The sequence below is a fragment of the Telopea speciosissima genome, chromosome 2 (genome assembly GCF_018873765.1).
Source record: "Telopea speciosissima isolate NSW1024214 ecotype Mountain lineage chromosome 2, Tspe_v1, whole genome shotgun sequence".
NCBI lineage: Eukaryota > Viridiplantae > Streptophyta > Magnoliopsida > Proteales > Proteaceae > Telopea > Telopea speciosissima.
The window spans coordinates 2,370,386-2,389,398 of NC_057917.1; the positions used below are offsets into that span (position 1 = coordinate 2,370,386).

The 19,013-nt window shown below is 38.0% G+C and overlaps 2 protein-coding genes across 2 annotated transcripts; one reads left to right on the top strand and one right to left on the bottom strand.

The window, feature by feature from the left end:
* Window positions 1–4,066: 4,066 nt before the first annotated feature.
* Window positions 4,067–4,784, top strand: LOC122652779. The gene has a single exon (XM_043846631.1). The coding sequence runs from the start codon at window positions 4,082–4,084 to the stop codon at window positions 4,733–4,735; it is 654 nt and encodes a 217-aa protein (XP_043702566.1). The 5' UTR covers window positions 4,067–4,081; the 3' UTR covers window positions 4,736–4,784.
* A 2,304-nt stretch (window positions 4,785–7,088) lies between these two features.
* LOC122652776 (proteasome subunit beta type-5-like) lies at window positions 7,089–15,901 on the bottom strand. Its single transcript, XM_043846629.1, has 7 exons — window positions 15,769–15,901; window positions 15,528–15,657; window positions 10,951–11,057; window positions 7,777–7,911; window positions 7,589–7,692; window positions 7,400–7,500; window positions 7,089–7,236 (listed from the first exon to the last, which is right to left on the bottom strand). The coding sequence occupies exons 1-7, from the start codon at window positions 15,880–15,882 to the stop codon at window positions 7,112–7,114; spliced, it is 816 nt and encodes a 271-aa protein (XP_043702564.1). The 5' UTR covers window positions 15,883–15,901; the 3' UTR covers window positions 7,089–7,111.
* Window positions 15,902–19,013: the final 3,112 nt, after the last annotated feature.

A 19,013-nucleotide genomic window follows, 5' to 3' on the forward strand; every position in this document is an offset into this window, starting at 1 on the left:
TCTCATAGTAAGGCCACTAAAAAAACTTCCACCAAGCCCATGCATGGCAATGACAGTTGAGGGTCAGTTCACAACCATAGTTGGCCCAATTGTCTGAGCCTATATATGCATGTCTTTTTGATGATTAAAAACTATTTAAGTGATTGTAAAGAAGTGATCTATAGACTTCTTTTCGTTTATGTTTTTTTAAACAGTCAAGAAGAAAAAAGTATGTTTTCCACTTTCCTCTTCAATTAGTTATACCTTTGCTATGAATGTGAGAATTAAGGTTTCTTTCTTGATGGCCGGGAGGATACCAAGCAATGTCCTGCATGTTTTGGATCGTCGCACTGCCCCTTTATAATGGCATCATTCAAACCTAAAAAAGGAGAAAAGTTTTAATGGTTGTCGATTTGTATACAGGGGACTCACGTCATTTATGTAAGAGAAAGAGTTTATAAGAAGGCATGTACATCCCGATCACATGTTCGCCTTTATCCACTAAACCCTATAATATGATGAATATTCAAGAATTAATAGTATATATAGGGGCAAGGTTTAACATAGCAAGCCCATAAAGAGATTCAACAAGATAGCTGCAAGTTAGGGATGCAACTGGGCTGGACCGGGCCAGGCTGAGCTGAGAAAGGGTTGGAACCTGTATATAATTTTAAAGTTTTAAAAATAAAATCATATATGGCTCTTATAATTTCCTTGACAGTTTATGACTTAATATTTTCTATGTCATGGGTTTAAGTTTCCAATTCTTCAAATTTCAATGAAACCCACACCCTACCATATTAATGGAGGTATATTATCTTAGATGTGCCAAATTAATGGTGGTATTACCTTAAATATGTTAAATCAATTTTGAAGCTATATGATATGGTTTCCATTTACATTATACACATCTGTTTAGCCTTATCCGAAGCCCAGCCCAGCTGACCTCGGGGGTTGGAATTGATGGGCCAGAGCCCGGCCCAAAGGCTGAAAAATACCCAGCCCAAACCTAGAATTTTTTGGGCGGGGTTGGGCTTTTAGATGTGAACAAGTAATGGGTTAAATTTCATACTAATTTGGCTTATCCACATGTCAATTTAGTAGTTTAAGAATTGTTGGGACAACAGTATCGAAAATATGACCATCCAAAAAACAGTGAAAATTTGAAATGTGGCCTTTTAAGGGTATCCCATATATCTAAAGGTTAGATGGCCTAAATCATATGGGCAAGGTCTCCAAAATTATTTGTCGAAATATTTTCATTTACATATTAATTTATTAAAAATTAAATACTGCTTGAAGGAACCATCTTAGTTGGTTTCATAATGCGTAACCAATAACTTCTAATAATCATTAGAGAAGCACCTCCTAAAAAATGTTTGTTACTTCTAATAGTTACTAATTAATACCTCTTCATTGCACAAAATACTAGAAGATGTTGACCTAATTTATAAAATATAAAAAAAATTACACTTCAATTTTTTTCGTTTTTCAAATTTTTTTTTGGTTAGAATTGTTTATTCAATTAAAAATAGAGAAGGTGCACATTTTATTTAATATATGCCAGAAGGCAATCCATATGATCTCAAATTTAATGCGTAAGTAGACCCATCATCCCCTATTGACTAGCAAAAATTTGAACCTAATTTTAGATTATTATGTGGAAAAATAAATAAAAATTTTGTTTATTAAGTCAAAGACAAACCAAAATTTTGAGTCGTTTGATACACAAAGAATACTTAAATACAAGCATGCCATTACAATTGACTTTGACTATAAAATCTGACCTGTGGCTATCCATGAGAAGCTTTACTATCTGTATAGTTGGAAATTGCCATATCATCAGTTAAGTTGCCAAAATCAACTTGGGATGTTTTGCCAAACTTTACAATACATCTTTTCTGCTACATTTTAACCTCAAAAAAAAATAATAAAAACTAAAAAATATCATAATAATATACTTAAATAAAGGGAAAAAGAACACTAATTGGTGAAACATAGGATCGTGTGAAATTACCATTCAATCCTCAATGAACTATAAAATGTCATTCAATCAAATGCTCTTCATGCACAAGTTCTTATTGATGATCCCTATGTTAGTACAGGCACTACACAACCAGACAACAATCGATCTCTTGACCTTAAATAAATTTCTCAAAAATTTATCAAATTCCAAATAGAAGAATGGTTTTCTAATGAATTTGAAAAGGGAAATCAAGTTAAAATTTGTTATCTTTATTGTCTAATATCTTTAATGGTAAATATAATAATAGCTTTCCTCAACAATACCTTTCGCCATCACGAAGCTCTTCTACTCTAATCTTCACAATGGAAGTAATAAGTAGGGGAGTCTTTATTGAGTATTATATTGTTGCTCTTCAAGAAACCTACTACTATGTTTGAAATTCTCAACTTAACACATCCCCTCACTTTATCTACCGAAATGATGGAGCAAATCTCATGTATTCTAGCATTCAATCAGTTTATGATAAGGGCGTCAATTGAGACGTTCCCGGTATTTGGGACGGGACGGTACCGGTATCGGTACTAAAAATGTCAATCCCAGTACCGTCCAATTTAGTTAATGAGACCAAACCTAGATCCTAGTCCCGATTACTAGCGGGACGGGACGGTACCGGTTCTTAAACGGTTTTAGATACTGTAGAAAAAGGGAGAAGAAATTTAATTATTTCTAACAAGGCAGGTTTATTAGTGTTGTGGAATTTTTTCACTATCATGAAATCTAAGTTGTCTACTGCTTTTTATAGAGTAACTTAAATTATGAAATCATAGTTTTACTTCTTCAAACTCCCTAAGATCATATGTAATAAACTTATCATTTTTTAAATCTAGAGAAGTCCTACAAAATGGAAGAATCCCGTTGTGTTTCCTCTTTGATTTTCCCAAACAAAACTCTATTTATCACACATGTCACATGGTAGTATGGTACGAAGTACGAACTGCAAAAAGGAAGAACCTGATAGATATAGTTGGTCGAGGGAGGAGGGAGGAGGTTCTGTGAGGAGAGACTTCAAGCTACTAGTAGTTTCGGTACCATCCGGCACCTAATTGGTATTTCGGTACTGGTACCGTTGGGAATCCCGTCCCATTTATCATTCGGTACGAAAATCAGATACCAGTACCGTCCCATTTACTAATGAAACGATCTAATACCGGTTTTTAGCGGAACGGTTCCGAATTCCGATCCCAAATTGACTCCCTTAGTTTATGATCCTTAGGCTATACAGCATTGAACAGAAAAGGGAGATAAAAAAGGACAACCTTCTCATGCTTGCTTGATCGGAATCATGTTATAGAAAGATGGTGATATATCATTAGGAAAAGATTCTCTAAATTGCAAGAGAGGATACACTAGCACGCACTCTCTATCTCTCTTCTCTAAATATTTAAATGACCTCACTTTCCTCCCATATACCAGACGTTGCCATCGCATCTCATTGGTACACTCCCCTACACCGCTTGCTGATAACCCTCTTTATATATCAAATTATCAATACCAGACCAGATTCATGAATTAATGATACAAATTCTAAAAAGAAAAAAATAAATAAATAAATAAACAAATAGTTCGGGGGAAAAGGACGAGTGGAAGTGACGGACATCATGAGGTATTTCGTCAAAATGTGGAAGCAATCAAGTATGGCAGCACACTTTATTGATTAATCCCAGATTTTATAATTGAGATAGAAAGAAAGAGGGTTAAGTATACCAAATAAATAATTAAAGAAAATGATTAACACAAAAGAATCAAGAATGGTCCGTGATCTTAATTCTTAAATGAATAATAAAATTAAAAAGCATCAGGTTGGCTCTCTCATGTCACAACTCACAACACAGGGGAAGAGAAGTGAGAACGAATCCGAATTCCGAACTGAGAAGAGAGACAGAGAGAGAGAGAGATCCACCAGCAAAAACAACAAATCACCTAAAAGACTTGGATTGGATTTGTTATCCCATCAAACTAAAAATAGAGATCTTTTCTTTTCCATCGGGCACGGCCACCGCCGCAGCTACAAGGAGCCACAGAACGGTAGAACCCTGATAGCTTTTTTGGTAAACTCAAAACCCACATAGCCCACGAATGGGAGAGAAGGAGAAAGAGAAGAAGAAACAGAAACATCAAAAGGAGAGCAAATCCTCATCGGATCCCTCTTTCAAACCCAGTTCCGATATCAAAGGTATCCGTTTCGGCGGTCAATTCATCGTAAAATCCTTCACAGTACGACGTGCAGCCCCTCTGGAGCTACTTCGCCTCCTTGCTTTGCCCCCAACAGAGCAACAGCAGCAAGCCTTCTCCTTCCCCTTCCCATCGACCGCAGCTTATCTGCCGACCAACTTCACCATATTGGCTCACCACGCATGGCACACCCTTACTTTGGGGTTGGGCACCAAGAAGTCCAAAGTGCTTGTGTTCGTCTTCGAATCGCAGATCATGAAATCCAGAGTGGAACGGATATGGCCACCGGAAATTCCCCTGGGAGATGTCAATCGGAAGCTTATTAGGAGTCTTACCGGATGCGAAATGGCACGGTTCAAGTTCCGGAAAGGTTGCATCACCTTCTATGTCTATGCGGTTCGCCCAGTGGGTAGCTCTGGTTTCTTATGTGCGGATGATCTCAGGACCATTCTTCAGGCGGTGGTTGCTCTTAAGGATTTCTTGGACCACACCGCCATGCTCGCGTTGCCCAGACAGAGGAGCATCAGTTACTCTCCTCCGGTCGCCATGGCTCACTAGCCCAGCCCTTCTCCTCCTCCTAATTTTTTCTGGGTTTCAACTCTGTATTATAAAAGATGTTCATTTTTCTCTTTCCTGAATTATGATAATTAATTTTCCATAGTCATTCTTTGAGTTCCTTTTCTTTTCTCTTCTTTCCTTCCCTTAATTTTTGGTTTGTAACTGAATTTCAGTGAGAGAAACAGAAAACTTGCTGCAATGAAGACTAAAGAGAGAGACTCAGAGGAGGAGGGGAGGGGACTTTAACTCTGTAGTCTGGTATTTGTATGTGAATGATATACTGCCACTTCTTATCTTTCTTTAGTTTCGGAAAGTTTCCCCACCTTAGTGTCAAGCCAGTGCATTTGCAGCTATCCTGGATATTCAAGCAAGCTATAGATATAGAGAGAGAGAGAGAGAGAGAGAGAGAGAGAGAGAGAATAAGGTCCAGTAGCCTCTTCAACTCAAGTATCGTTCATCTTCAGCTCATGCCGCATGCTGTGATGCTTAATGGAGATGAGTGAAGTGGTCTGGAGTGGAGCCTGACATGTAATCTCGGCCTTGGGGAAAGGATGTTTAGTCTATTATACGGAAACTGTAAACCGGTATCACGTGGTCATCAATTGGTGACGGACTCTGGATGATGGATTCTGATGATGAATGACCCAAGTTCCCAAGTCCCAAAATCAACCCCCACAAGCTACAAGGTTCCAACTTCCAACTCTGAAGAATTTTCATTCTGGATAACACGGGCCGGTTCCTTGCAAGGCAGGGCTGTGTTTGAAATGCATTCTTGGAATAGATTTTGGATTTAGAAAATATTTTTAAATCTGATTTGTAATACGTTTTAACCCAGAATCTATTGTAAGAATGCATACCAAATACAGCCAAAGAATACTATGAATCATCTACAATCAGTCTCACATGGAGGGAAAGGAGGGGGACCGGAGGTGTCCACACCTCATCTACAATTGAGATTGCATGACCCCAAACGAACTGTCGGTGGGTGATCCGTGATTAGTGCAAATGTGATCTCACAATTAAGGGTAACAGGGGAGAGGTAGGAAGTAGGATTCAGGATTTGAGGTTCATGAGAGAAAGAGAGGAATAATGGATCAGTACAACATGATACCCTTATTAAAAAGAGAAGAAGCTGTCCCCTATTGTCAAAGCTAAAGCATTAAAAAAGACAAAAGGAAGAGAAGACCGATCAGTGATCACTGCAAAGAGTTGAGGGGGACCAACTTCCCAACTCTTAATTCTTTATTTTTCTCCATTCATGGCTCCATTCAAAAAGTCTACACATAACTCCGTAGTCATACCTACCTCTTTTTCTCATGTAGTCTTTCCTATATATGTTATATGTACTCACGGAGCTTCGTTCTATCAAAAAAAAAAAAAAAAAAAATTTTACGGACCTTAGAAAGTTCAATTTTAATCTTTAGCCTTTTCCATGAATCTTCAACAGCATATTTGGATGCATTAATTACCATCTCCACCACCACCGATAACTTCTTGATCAGATGGCTTAGGGATGCCGGCAGCATGGTTCTAAAAAATGATATCAAAATTAAAAAAAATCCTTCTATCCATCACATGCACATCATGCTCAGCTCATCCAACTCAATCTGTGCCGTCTGAAGGGAAGCTCGTACACATGGTAAGCTCTGGTGTTGTTGTGCCACAAGCTGTTTGGCACACCCATGGACCGTAGTGGAGCCCAATCCCCCACCCCCATATGTCCACATGTCAAGTTATATGTCAGAATCATTTACACCCATTGTATTTCGTATCTTCACTTTGTATTTTCGGCTTTATCAAAAAAATCTTCACTTTGTATTTTCGGTCTTCATATTTTTTTCCAACCCTTCTTTGACAACCATTCCATTTTTTTAATGGATTTTTAGAACTTTATTCTGCCACATATCGATAACTTTGTTTCAGGCTGAAATTTAACCCATGGAGAACATTCGCCTTGTCTGTCCACAAAATTTACGCCCCCATACAATCTCTCTAACAATAGGAGTCCCACCTGTTTCCAAAGTAGAACACCACATAAGTTCCTGCCTGTTTCCTAGTAAATTATCAAATAAAATTCAAGGTAAAACTTGCGTAATCAATAAAAAAATATATTTACCTGGAGACAAACAGAGCCTTAATGGAGAAACTCTGACAGCAATGATAGGGGATAGTAGGCCTGTTACAGGTATTAAGCACTAGTTTCTCTACCCTTCTATTTGAAAATTAATAAAAAATAATCGAATTCACTGCAACTGAAATTTTGAGAAGGATTGATGAAATTTGATAAAAATATAGATGCATATGAAGCTATTTCTTTTCAAATATCAAAATGAGATCCCAAATCTCAACCAAGATTTCGACAAACAACCCTTTCAATCAAGCCGAAACCTCAATCATCTCCTGTTCGACAGTGCCTTGAACAACTGGGTAGTATTTGTAGTGGAGTTCTCCAGCATCATCACCAGATAGCTTCTTCCATCCGTTAGGTCCCACATAATAAACTGATTTAGGCAAACAGAAAAAAAAAAATGTAAGGTAACTGCCAGTTGACTCCAACGATTGGTATGTTATATATCTAGTGTGTGTGTGTTGAGCGGAGGTGGGTTTTATTTTATTTTATCTTTTGTTTGGAGGGGGGGGGAGAGAGAAAGAGAGAGAGCAGACCGCTAGCAACTCCACCACTAGCTCCGTCTCGAAATGTTGCATGATAAATGGATCGGCGAGCCAATTCTGCAGCTTCTTCAACCGTCATATCATACCGGTAACTGGTTACAAAAGAATCAAATTATATAAATATGAGAGCTCAAGCTCCTAAGAAATGATAGGCAAGAGAGTAACAAAAAAATGACATACCCATTATCCATTACACCATAAGCATACGGCGAACCAGAACCAACAGAAAATCGTGTTCCTTTGAGTCTTCCCCCTTCACTATCCACATAGAACAATCCAGGACCCTAAAACAAAAAACAGAAGATATAATTGGGAGATTCAAATGGGTGGAGACCGAAATTTTTGAGATAGATGGATTCGATTCTTACAGTCTCATCCCATCCAGCAATCATGGTCCCAACAGATAGACCCATTCCACGATATGAGTACAGTATATTTGCCAAAAGCTTCGAAGCCCCAGCAACTGAAATTCTTCGCTTGTTTGCAAGTTCATGCAGCCGGCACTGGAAACAGAAAATTTGAACCACAAAATCTTGAGTGTTAAAAGTATGGACTACTCTAGCAAAACCAGTACATCCATCAGATTAAACTGCTTAAATATCCAGTCAGGTAAAGGGATTCACAAGCAGCATTCACAAGAAATACTTGTATGTACGGTATGAAAGGCCAGTTCAAAACCACCAGTAATGGGGTTTCTAGTAACCTAAGGGGATTAGGATTAAGAAACCTCAAGTAAACCAGAATCATAGGAAAGTAAGGAACAACCAGATTTAGGAGAAAACTCAGTAGGCTATTCAAACCAGTCTGATGGACCTGAAATTGAGGTCGAGTATTCAGTTTAATGGGTAAAAAGACCTGCAAAATTTGGAGTGAATCTGATGACCAGATACCAAAATATAGAAGGAATCCTGTTTGGATTTAAGATTCTTGAAATGAAGCCAGAAACAGGAAATTCGATGCAGGATTTTAAGGGTTCAGAACAGAATCAAATAATGTTCTTATTTGATAATTAAACAGTAAACAGAAGACATAACAGTAATAAGAAATCAGATCCAGAAAATCAAATAAGAAAATCAAGAATTGAAGAAGTGGATCTCACGTAGGAAACAAGAAACGACCAGAAATTTAGGTTTTGAAACAGTACTGAATCTAAAACCAGAAAGAATGTATCAGAATGGGAAAACTGAAGTTAAAAGAGAGCTGTACCTGTCTAACAGAATCAACTACCAGTGGAGCCAAACAGGATAAAAGAAAGCTATATACAAGTATGCACAGGGTAAGAAAAGTAAGTACTCTGACCTGATAATTAATTAGAAGATGGAGGGAAAGATAGGAGATAAGAGGGAGATAGAATAATCAGGAATCCACCTGATTTAACTGCTGAATCCACAGCACCATCACCCCTGAATTCACTGACCAAAACAAAGCATAAGCTTCTTAAATTCATCAAATTTGTTTTTGAGGCTGTAGCCCCTTACATATACTCATAGAATTGCAGACTCTGACTCAAAAAAGAAAAGACTAATGGTCAAATCCAGACCCAAAAAGGAAGAAACAAATCATATACTGATTGGGAAGCTGACAAATAACAGAAAACTGATCCAAGTAAGGACTAGACTTGCAGAGACCTAATCATAGCTGTCAAGGTGACTAGACGAACCCAGGCGTTGGAGAGGCTCTTAAGTGACAAGGCAACCGCCTAGGCGCCCTAGGCATGCATTAATGATTATAGGTAATACAGCAATGATAATTTTTTATAATTATGTTAATATGCAAATAGAAGCTATATCAATGCAATATGAAATAATTATGCTGGTAATGGCCTAATGTGAGAAAACCAACATATAATAAACAAAGCATAGGATATAATATAAGCATATTTATTAAGAAACAAAGGAATAAACATAAATCAACGTAAACTCTTGGAGTGTCAACAACGCGTGCTGTCACCTTGGACCCAATAAAGAGCCTGGACGTCTAGGTGATGCCTTGACAACTATGGACCTAATCCAGCCTTACTAATAACAATTAATAGCAATTAAAAAAAGAAAATAAACTCCAAACAGAACCTGGCATGAACTGTAACCAATGTTTGTTATGTCACAGCTAAGTGGCTGTCACACAGATTGTGATGGCTGTGATGTCATAGCCAGTTTTAAACAGCCGTTTTCTTTTCTTTCTTCGACTGATACTGCCTAACTTCTGCATCAACCAGTCAACAGTTTGTTGGACTCCAACCAAAAATGTATCTGATACAGCAGTGGATTCCCCCCCCCCCTGCAGTTTTGTCACTTCTTTGAGAGAGGGGGGAGGTGCAACTCAGGCCAGCATGAGAAAATTTCCAATTACAATATATTGTGGGTCGGACTTCGGCTCAGGAACTCAATCCAACTAAGCCATTTCCAAACTAATTGGGATCTGCTACTGGAATTCTCTGCTCGGACCTATTCAAACGTCAACAATTTCCCAACCCAGCCGGCCCGAGTTGCACCCTTATCACTTCTCTTTCCATCTTAGAGGTCGTGATGCAACATATAGTTACAATGCCTAAGCCACTAATCCTTAACCCAAATTCGCTAGACCAGACTTGTCTGGAATCAATTGATTTGCACATTCCAATCCACCCAAACATGTAGTTATCAAGGTGGCAAGGCGACCATGGCGTTTTAGAGGGTCCAAAATCAAGGCAGCAAGGCGTCCAAGGCGACCAAGGAGCCTGGACGCCTAGGCGACGCCTTGATAACTATGATGTACCACACATCTGTCATCATCTATGTGCATTGAAATTAACATTATAAACTGTAAAATTGATGAGGAACTTCCTTGATGCAGATAAGTCACCTAAAGGGCTTATTTTATTAAAAGTAAGCCTTGGGTTGGGTTGTGTAGGTGTTGGGCCTTTTATCCCATGGTTTTTCTTTGTAATGGGCCACTTTAATGGACCTAAAATATGAGTAGAAAGTAGAAAAACGGAATTTATCTCATTATTTAGTTAGCATCCTGTTTTGAGTCAGTTTCATTCATTATTTTAGTTTCCTAGTCAGTTTATGTTACCTTATTAGTTAAAAGGATTGGGTTAGGCCTTTTCTATTTAGTGTTTGAGTCTGTTTTTTAGCCTTCTGTATAAGTTTGCAAGGGGTTACAGCCTTGTACGAATTTGATTAATCAGATTGAGGGAAAAAAAAAACATAATTTTGTGCTTTGCTCTATGAGAGAGTATGGTTAGATGCCATTGGTGAGAGACCAAAATACGGTGAGAGAGCCGAATCTAAGAGAGACTACCCTATCTTCTTCTTCCCTTCTTCGATTTCTCGTTTTTTATTTTGTTGTTCTCAAATTTCCTACATATAAATGTCTAAATACATAAACAATACGTACCTTTTATAGACCCCTTTTTTTCTTGGGTCAAAGGAAGGCCTTTCGGCCAACAGATTTATTGAAACAAAACAGAGAAATTCCTGCTTGCACATAAGTACCTTTTATAGACCATTAGTAAAGAATGCACCACAATTCAAGAAAACATGAAAGGGGCAGGAAACTACCTTGATGCCCAAATTTCTATGCCAAAATTGGCAGTCAGCAGCTCCTCCAGCCATAGTACCAAGCATGTAAGGATTAATTTCAATGATTTTCTTAACGGACTGTGATGCTGAGAATATTAGAAATTAACTGATCAGCGAATTTACCCACAAAAGACTCATAAAATAGAAAAAACAATCCAAATAAACAGCTGATCAAGATAAAAACAGTGGAGATATTTACAACTTTTTTTCACAAAAAGGTTCAACAGCTACATCAGTAGTCAGGATTTACAACGTTTGGATGAATGAATTCATTTGAATACATAGCAAATAATAAATTCATTTGAATACATAGCAAATAATAAGGGCCATTAAGAACCCAACCAGACTAACTGTTCTCTAGGTTATGTTTGTCTGGCAAGAAGTGGATAGAAACAAAAACGATATCTCAAAAAGGGGGAAAAGAAAGTAGTAAAAAAGTTAAATTTCCTGTAGGGGATTTGGCTGGCATAGAAAAGAAAAGAAATTTTTTCTTGCAATAAAAGTTTAGAAAATTTTGAGAATCTCAAAAACCAATACAAACACCAAGAAAACTTGATCTTTTGAGAATTCCAGAGGAATATCCCCAACTTACTTTTCTTTTCTATCCACCTTTGCCAGGCAAAAACAGCCTAAATCAATAAAGATAGAAGGTTTTTTTTTTTCTTTTTTTTTGTGTTGGGGGGTGTAGGGGGAGAGGTTGACTGCACTATATTCTAAAGAAAAGAGGAAACTTTGATCCTTCAATTGGACACCTTATACAGTAGCATTGGCATGGTTGGACTGCCACGACACACTGTGGAAGCCCAAGCCGAGACGGAATCAGCCCAAACTTTTGGTCCAAAGGGGGAAGGATATTTAGGAATTATTTCTATTTTGGGATAACCATGTAATCTTTCATTTTATTTGGGTAGATTACATAGGATATTGGGTTTCCATGTTTGAGTTGATTTCAGTTTCCTAGTTTAAGAGTTACTATTTTTAAAGATGTAACTACTGATGGGGAATTAGTGAAGAATTGAATGATATTGAGTTTGCATACGCTGGTGAGTGTTCGTATGTTCTTGATGCAGGTGCACTACGGAAAGAGGGCAAACAGAGAAAGGGAATTAGAGAAATTGATAGGAAGAAGATGGATCTTTCGGCTCTGATACCAAATTGGTGGAGGACCATTGGGAAAAGGAAGAATCCTGAGAAAGGATTTCAGATTTGTCGGGAGGGAAAATCACATAAGAAGAAAGAGGGGGGGGGGAAATCGCACATGCACCAGCCCACAGGCTCTCAAACACAACCAACTCGATTAATCTTTCAATCTACCTCTAATGATGGGGATTAAACCATATATCAAGAGAAATAAAAGATTCCTAAAAACAAAGACTGACTTGCTAACTAGGAACTAATTCAAATAAGAAAACAAAGAACAATTTCTCTAATTCCCTTTCTCTGTTCTCCCTTTTCCTTTCCTTCCTATTGTCTTTTTTTCTCTCTCACTACTATCTGGATTAAACGACACTAGCAACAGCCCCCTATCTCCAGCCCTCCATTCGCCCACCTTCTTCCTGCTGTGAACTAACCCCTTTTTGAGTTTCATCAAATTTAAAATAAAAAAAAAAACAACCATGGTAACTCTTTCTATCCCTTCCCCTGCACCAGCCCATAGGGGGGAGAAATTGTACATGCACCAGCCCTCCGGCTCTCAAACACAACCAACTCAATTCATCTTTTCAATCTACCTCTAGTGATGGGGATTACACCATATATAAAGACAATAAAAGAGTCCTAAAATTAAAGATTGACTCTCTAACTAGGAAACTAATTCAAACAAGGAAACTAAGAAAAATTGGGAAGCCAAATATCCTACCTAGCTAACAGAATAAAATAAAGTAAAAAGACAATATCTTCCCCAAATAACATAAATTCCTAAAATCCTACTAGATCCAAAAAACTCAAACTGGAACCAATTCATCTCCATCTGGGTTCCCAAACGAGTTTGGGTCGGTCCGAGATAGTGCACCTACATCAGCTCTGCTGGTCGAGTTGGTCAACTGTTGTCCCTCTTTTCCCAATCTCTCTCCTCATCTCAGGTACAACCCTCCTTTTCTCTCTTCCTTCATTTCTTCCCCTCCCTTCATTCATCTTCCATATTTCTCTTCTTTCTTTCCTATTTTCTTGTTTGCCCCTGCTTCCCTGTTCCTCCCCTTTTACATTACAGTACTGTGTTCTTCCCTGTTAGCGTTACTGCTGACCTGAGAAGAGTTCGTTGGAACTCTACTTCTATAGCTCAGGTCGGTGTTATATTTTAGGGAACAGCTCTTCTCTCCAGGGCGACTCAAGCCCATCCCTGCCCCCAGTCAACTCCCCCAATGTGAGATTGAAGCTGGAGTTACTGCTAGGTTTGTACAATTGTACTTACACCAGATTTGATTTCAGACCACTTTGATCCTTGCGGCTTCTTCTTCTTACTTGGTATTGCCGCATTGGCCTAATTTGGGAAAGCTAAGAATAAGTATTGTAACCCTGTATGGCTCTATCCTCATGTCGATTAGCTCTTGTGAATCAAGACCAATCAAAGTAATCATCTTCCAGGAATACGAATTAGACTGTTGGGTACTTGGTGAATAAGTAAATAAATAAAGTAGATCATAGTTGTAACTTGTAACAGTAGGAATGATAATTGGTATTCCAAAGAAATTGTGTGGCATGCAGGTTTTTTACAAGTCATAGATTAAATCCAGGTTTTGAAGAGAGAAAATCAGTTCTGGGTATTGAAAGAGGATTATACCAGCAGCAGCCAACAATCTTAGGAAAGAAAATACAGAAAATCTCTCTAGAAAATCGTATCTACTAACTATGATGTCTTCCTCCTTGAATCCCCAAGGATCATGAATTCTCTTGAATTAAAAGCTCGCAAGAAGTTCCAACAGCAAAGATAACTTTACCCTTAAACACAAGAAAAAGCGGTGAAAAGCCTATACAGTGAATTTCTACTTTTGGAGGCTTACCCTACTCATGACTCTAATTTTTATTTTCGGACTCAAAATACCCAGAGTAAACTTAGCACCACATGATACCATGTTTGCAAACACATTAATGACAGAACTGAACAAAACAGAAACTAAAAGATCCCAAACAATAAATAGAAGAACAAACTCAAATCTGAACCAGATCTAACCAAAAACAAAATTGCAATGCCCTTATAACCACAAGACAAAAGAATTTAAATAAAATGAGACTTCAGACCGTCCCAGTCAACAAATGCAACCGCCTCCTCTAATAAAGGCTGTTCTGAACATGGTGATGTAGATAGGCCATAAATGCATATAAATGATTCTGTTCCTAACTCTCTTGCATCAATTAGGGTGTGACAAGCCTAGTTAAGTTTCAGATCAGACTTTAAGAAGTTTACAAGCTCAGGCTCTGCCCAGATATTAAACTTAATACTACAATTATGTACAAGTGTAATAACATTCTAGTATCATGAGCACCACAACTTCACAGAACAATAAAAAGAATTTGAAATGTCCACCAAAATCTTTTCCCTATCTGTGTGGGTGTGTGTGTCCATTCACAAATGAGGAAGGGTGCACACCCAACTAAAAATTGCAAAAACATGCATGTGAAAAATTCTCTAGCCATTTTTGAAAAGAATAAAAAAAAAGGTTGTCCATTCATGTTGCACAAGTACGTTGACTTTGGTGCAATCACCATGAATGATTATGCACATTGTCTACAGGCAGTCACACAGTTTTAAATATTCAAAAAATAAAATCAAGTACCAGTTTTGATACTTAAGAAGCCATTTAAAAAAAAAAAAAAAGACACACAAATCAAGAGCACCGAACAACACAGCAAGTATCAAATACCATTTTTTTTTCCCGGATGTCTGTGCGTGTATGAAAGAAAAGGTAATAGCATCAAATACCAAATTCAAGAGTCAATACTGATGCCTCAGTAAATATTCACGAAAAAAATTAAGACCATGTATAACTACAGTATGTTATTGTAATCCCAAGAGATCAAAATCAAAGTAAAGCTCAGAAAAGATATATTATAGAATTTTCATCTAAGAACCATTAGGGCTTTTAATCAGTACTACAGTACTCACAAGTTATTCTGAGGAATTTAACATTATATATTATTTATCACAATGTACAACCAAATGTGTTTCAGATCTTGCAGACAGCCTCCCCAATGTTTTCTTCAAAAAAAAGCTATATTATGTCTTCTGTTATGATAATTAACTGAAGTTAGTCATCAGCATTCAGTGTTAATGGGTGATAATAAGTGAGATACACCAGTGATGTCTAATTTAGAATAATAGCTCTACCAATGAAATATGATATGGGCAAATGGAAGGCACTAAAGGAGAACAGGATTCAAGTATATGAAACCACGTACATGGCTTGAGGCTTTCTCATTTTGATTTAAATGGTAGAAACAACCCCACCCTCACCCCGCCCCCCCCAACACACACACACACACACACACACCAAAAAAAAAAAGAAACATACACACACACAGAGACACAGGCACAACGGGGCCAGAAATTCAACACATACATATATATCCTCCCATGCTAGCACGAGAATCCGCAGCTACCATGACTCCCTCTTTAAAGATGAAAGCAAGCGTCGTTGTACCTTTTGCTGGCTTCAGCGTCTGTTTGGCCTCTTTCTGAAAGCCATCAAACTGAAACACGGGGAAATCAGCCCTCACATAACCTTATTCGAACAAATTATACGTGCGCAGAAGAAAGAAATGCCGAAATTTTTATATTTAATATGAAAGATCATAACTCACGTCAATGGCACTGGGAAGTTCAAATGATGGTGCTGTTAAGAACCCACTGCTAAGCTCGTCGTTAACCCCAAACAACGAGGAAGCTGATTCAAGACCGCTCATATCAAGCGTCATGATTAAACACCTAAAACAAAATAAAATTAATAACTGAGCACATTCAACTCGGAGCAAATCATTAAGAATAATCATTGGTGTGGAGACGTATTAAGGTACAAGAATCTGAATCCAATAAAGAATAGAATGATTCACAAGAAGCAGATTGCATAGATTGTCCAAGTCAAGTCCGCCCTATATCGTAAAGTTTTCATGGAAAAACTCTATATATAAATAAAAGGTGTCTAATCGAACATTTTTATCAACAAAATAAGTATAAACCCTAGAAATCGATGTAGTGGGTTCGGTTTTCGTACTGTAACAGTCTACCAAATAACTTTCTAAGACGCGAAAATCATCAACTCGTTGTTTATGAATTATTCAGAACAGAAAAAGTGAAATCTTTACTGTTCCTTCGTAGCGGAAAAATAACGGAAGAAATAGAATGGATTCAAGGATCTGCTATGTTGTTGCAGGAGAAGAAATAAAGGAGAATTTACTTGAGAAGAAAGAAACGTTGGTAGCAGCAACTCGACTAACACAGTGGCCAGCCGATCCGAGTAGCTCAGCGATCAGCCGAGTTGAACAACAAGTCGGTTCGAAAATACTTTTTGAAAAAATTACACTCCCCACCCTGCATATTGACTAATGACATTCCCCTCCCCTACAATTTAAAGATTCGATCAACCGTACCCATATTGGTTGACGGAGTTAGACATGCAACAAAAAATACAATAATACCCTCTCACTCTCTAACCTCATTACCTTTTTTCTTCATTCTTCTTCTTTCTTCTTCTTTCTTCTTCTTGTAACCCCACCCGCCCCCACGCCCACCCATATGCATCTTTAAGTGAGCAAACATCGCTGCCTTCACCACTGGCATCGCCCTTGCTGACGTAAGAAAATTGTCGTCTATCTATTAGCAGCATCGCCATAAGCATAGGGATTCCCTGAAAAATAAATTGTTGGTTGAGGTCCCCAAAAATAGGGGTCTCCCTCCCATTTTGAAATGAGGAGCTCCCCAGCCTCAAGAAATGCGTCCATAACTCCTAAACTCCTGTTACCATGTCTGTGACCCAAGTCACTCGAAATCCCACTTTTCAACATTTTTTACCATACTTGGTATTGTTTCTAGTCGTTACTCTACCCAAATCTGATAGCGAAAGTCTCATTTCTAACCGTTATTCTGCCCAAAATTCGAGTAGCGAAAATCTCATTTTCAGGCGTTACTCTACCTAAAGTATGAGTAACAAAATCCATTTTACATAACCCTCATTTTGTCTAATGAGAGGAAGGTGAGACGATCGTCTATCTCCACCTGATCTGAGAGATAACCTATATCATGTGTTTTTCGCATTTTGGCGTGCAAATTTTTTTTTTTTTTAACCTTTTCCCCATTTTTTAGTACAACGTAAACAATTAAAATATTTCGCATTAGTGTACATAATAAGTTTCACCCATAAAAGTAGCATATTTTAATTCCTCTAAACATACTTAGTTTATTTTAATTTTTTATTATTGAAGTAATTTATTTTTGTATGTATGATTAATATTTTCATTTGCAATTAATATGTGTAATTCTCTTGCACACATTTTATGCATATCAATTTAGTCTTGCATGTTTGGTACATGATACTTTATTAAGGGAGAACATTCGAAATCGAACGTCTAGTAGAAATATCGGTTCAACCGATCGAGATGGGGTGCTAATACCTTATCACACTTGTAATTTGATCACTTATCCAGATTATCTGACCAGATCATATGGAATCACGTAGCTCTTTTCATTTATCACGGACGGGGGCATACCTATTGGATCCTAGGTCGGACTCATAGGTAGGGATGTAAATGGATAACCGAAATCCGAATCCGAATTCGCATCCGTATTCGTTTAGGGGCATCTGTATTCGTTTAGAGATATCAGGAAAATAATCCGAATACTCCGATTAAAATCCGTCGAAAAAATCCGAATACTTAATAATAAAAATTAAGTAAATAATGATTTCAAGGGTTTTGAAGATTAAATAAGTTTTAGAATATGATGAAAAGAGAATCATGATCTAAGAGATATGGATTGAGTGAATTGTATCCGCTAGGGAGGAAGGTCCGGTTACACAAGGAGAGATGTAAGCGGATGGTGAAAATCGAATCCGATCCACATCCGAATCCGTGTAGAGGTATCCGTATTCGACCAGGGAATATCCGACTCGATCACATCCGATCCGTATCCGATCCGAATCCGATCCGTTTACATCCCTTCATAGGTGGCGACTCCATTTATTTTGATATATATATCATAATCTAAAAACTCCTTGTCAACAAGGAACCCTGAGAACCTTCGAACCCCTTTGCAAGGCAAATTGAACCTGCTCCAAAGGACTGCAGTACCCACACATGCGAAAAAAATGGGAAAAATTTTAAAGTTTTTGTCAACATAAGATTGAAGACGGCGAAGAGAGGCATGGGTAAAAAGATGAGAAGAAGAAGATATACTTGTTTGAGCTCAAGAAGGTCAGCTCTTTGAATGCAATGCTTGAGGGACAAACATAGGGCTTGGGGTCCTTGAATTGAGTAAACACTATAAAAAATGTTAGGGTTTTTCTCAACATAATGTAGAAGACGAAGAAGAGAGTCAAGGATTGAAAAATAAGAATAAGAGGTACCTAATTGAGCCTCTTTAAACGTAGGGCTCGAGATTCCTTGGAGTGAACAATTGTTCCTGGTTGAGGATGAACTTCAGCTTGCAGTTTCAGTGCACGAGTGGCGTGCTCCAATCTCAGTCAAATGTGGAAGATAGAGATGCAAACGAGAGGAGAGTCCACCTTGTATGTTTCTCTTCTCTAGTTTCAATCGGGAGAGACATCGGGTTTTCACATAACGATGATATCCAAAATGATGTAGGAGTGAGAATGACTCATGGACCCGGTTTGTTTCTTGGACACAGAAAAATGGTCCATGGTTAACAAACATTAGTTTCCGTACAAAATTGGTTTTAAACCACTGGAGTTGGATTCTTGATCGGCCGGAACCGAGTTGGCCCATGTCTGATCCGGATTGTCCAAATCGGCCATCCGATTCGATCAACTCCTCTCTCACACTTCATCTCGGGCTTCGACCCGAAATCCCAATCGTCTCGGTATCGTCGTTTTTTT

Excerpts from the sequence above, each read along its gene's own strand:
- LOC122652779 (XM_043846631.1), top strand. The coding sequence starts at position 4,082 with ATGGGAGAGAAGGAGAAAGAGAAGAAGAAACAGAAACATCAAAAGGAG.
- LOC122652776 (XM_043846629.1), bottom strand. The coding sequence starts at position 15,882 with ATGACGCTTGATATGAGCGGTCTTGAATCAGCTTCCTCGTTGTTTGGG. Across the intron at positions 11,058-15,527 it reads TAGCATGGGAGGATATATAT|CATCACAGTCCGTTAAGAAA; the intron begins GTATGTGTTGAA and ends TAATATTCTCAG. Across the intron at positions 7,237-7,399 it reads TAGTGGTGGAGTTGCTAGCG|TTTATTATGTGGGACCTAAC; the intron begins GTCTGCTCTCTC and ends TGCCTAAATCAG.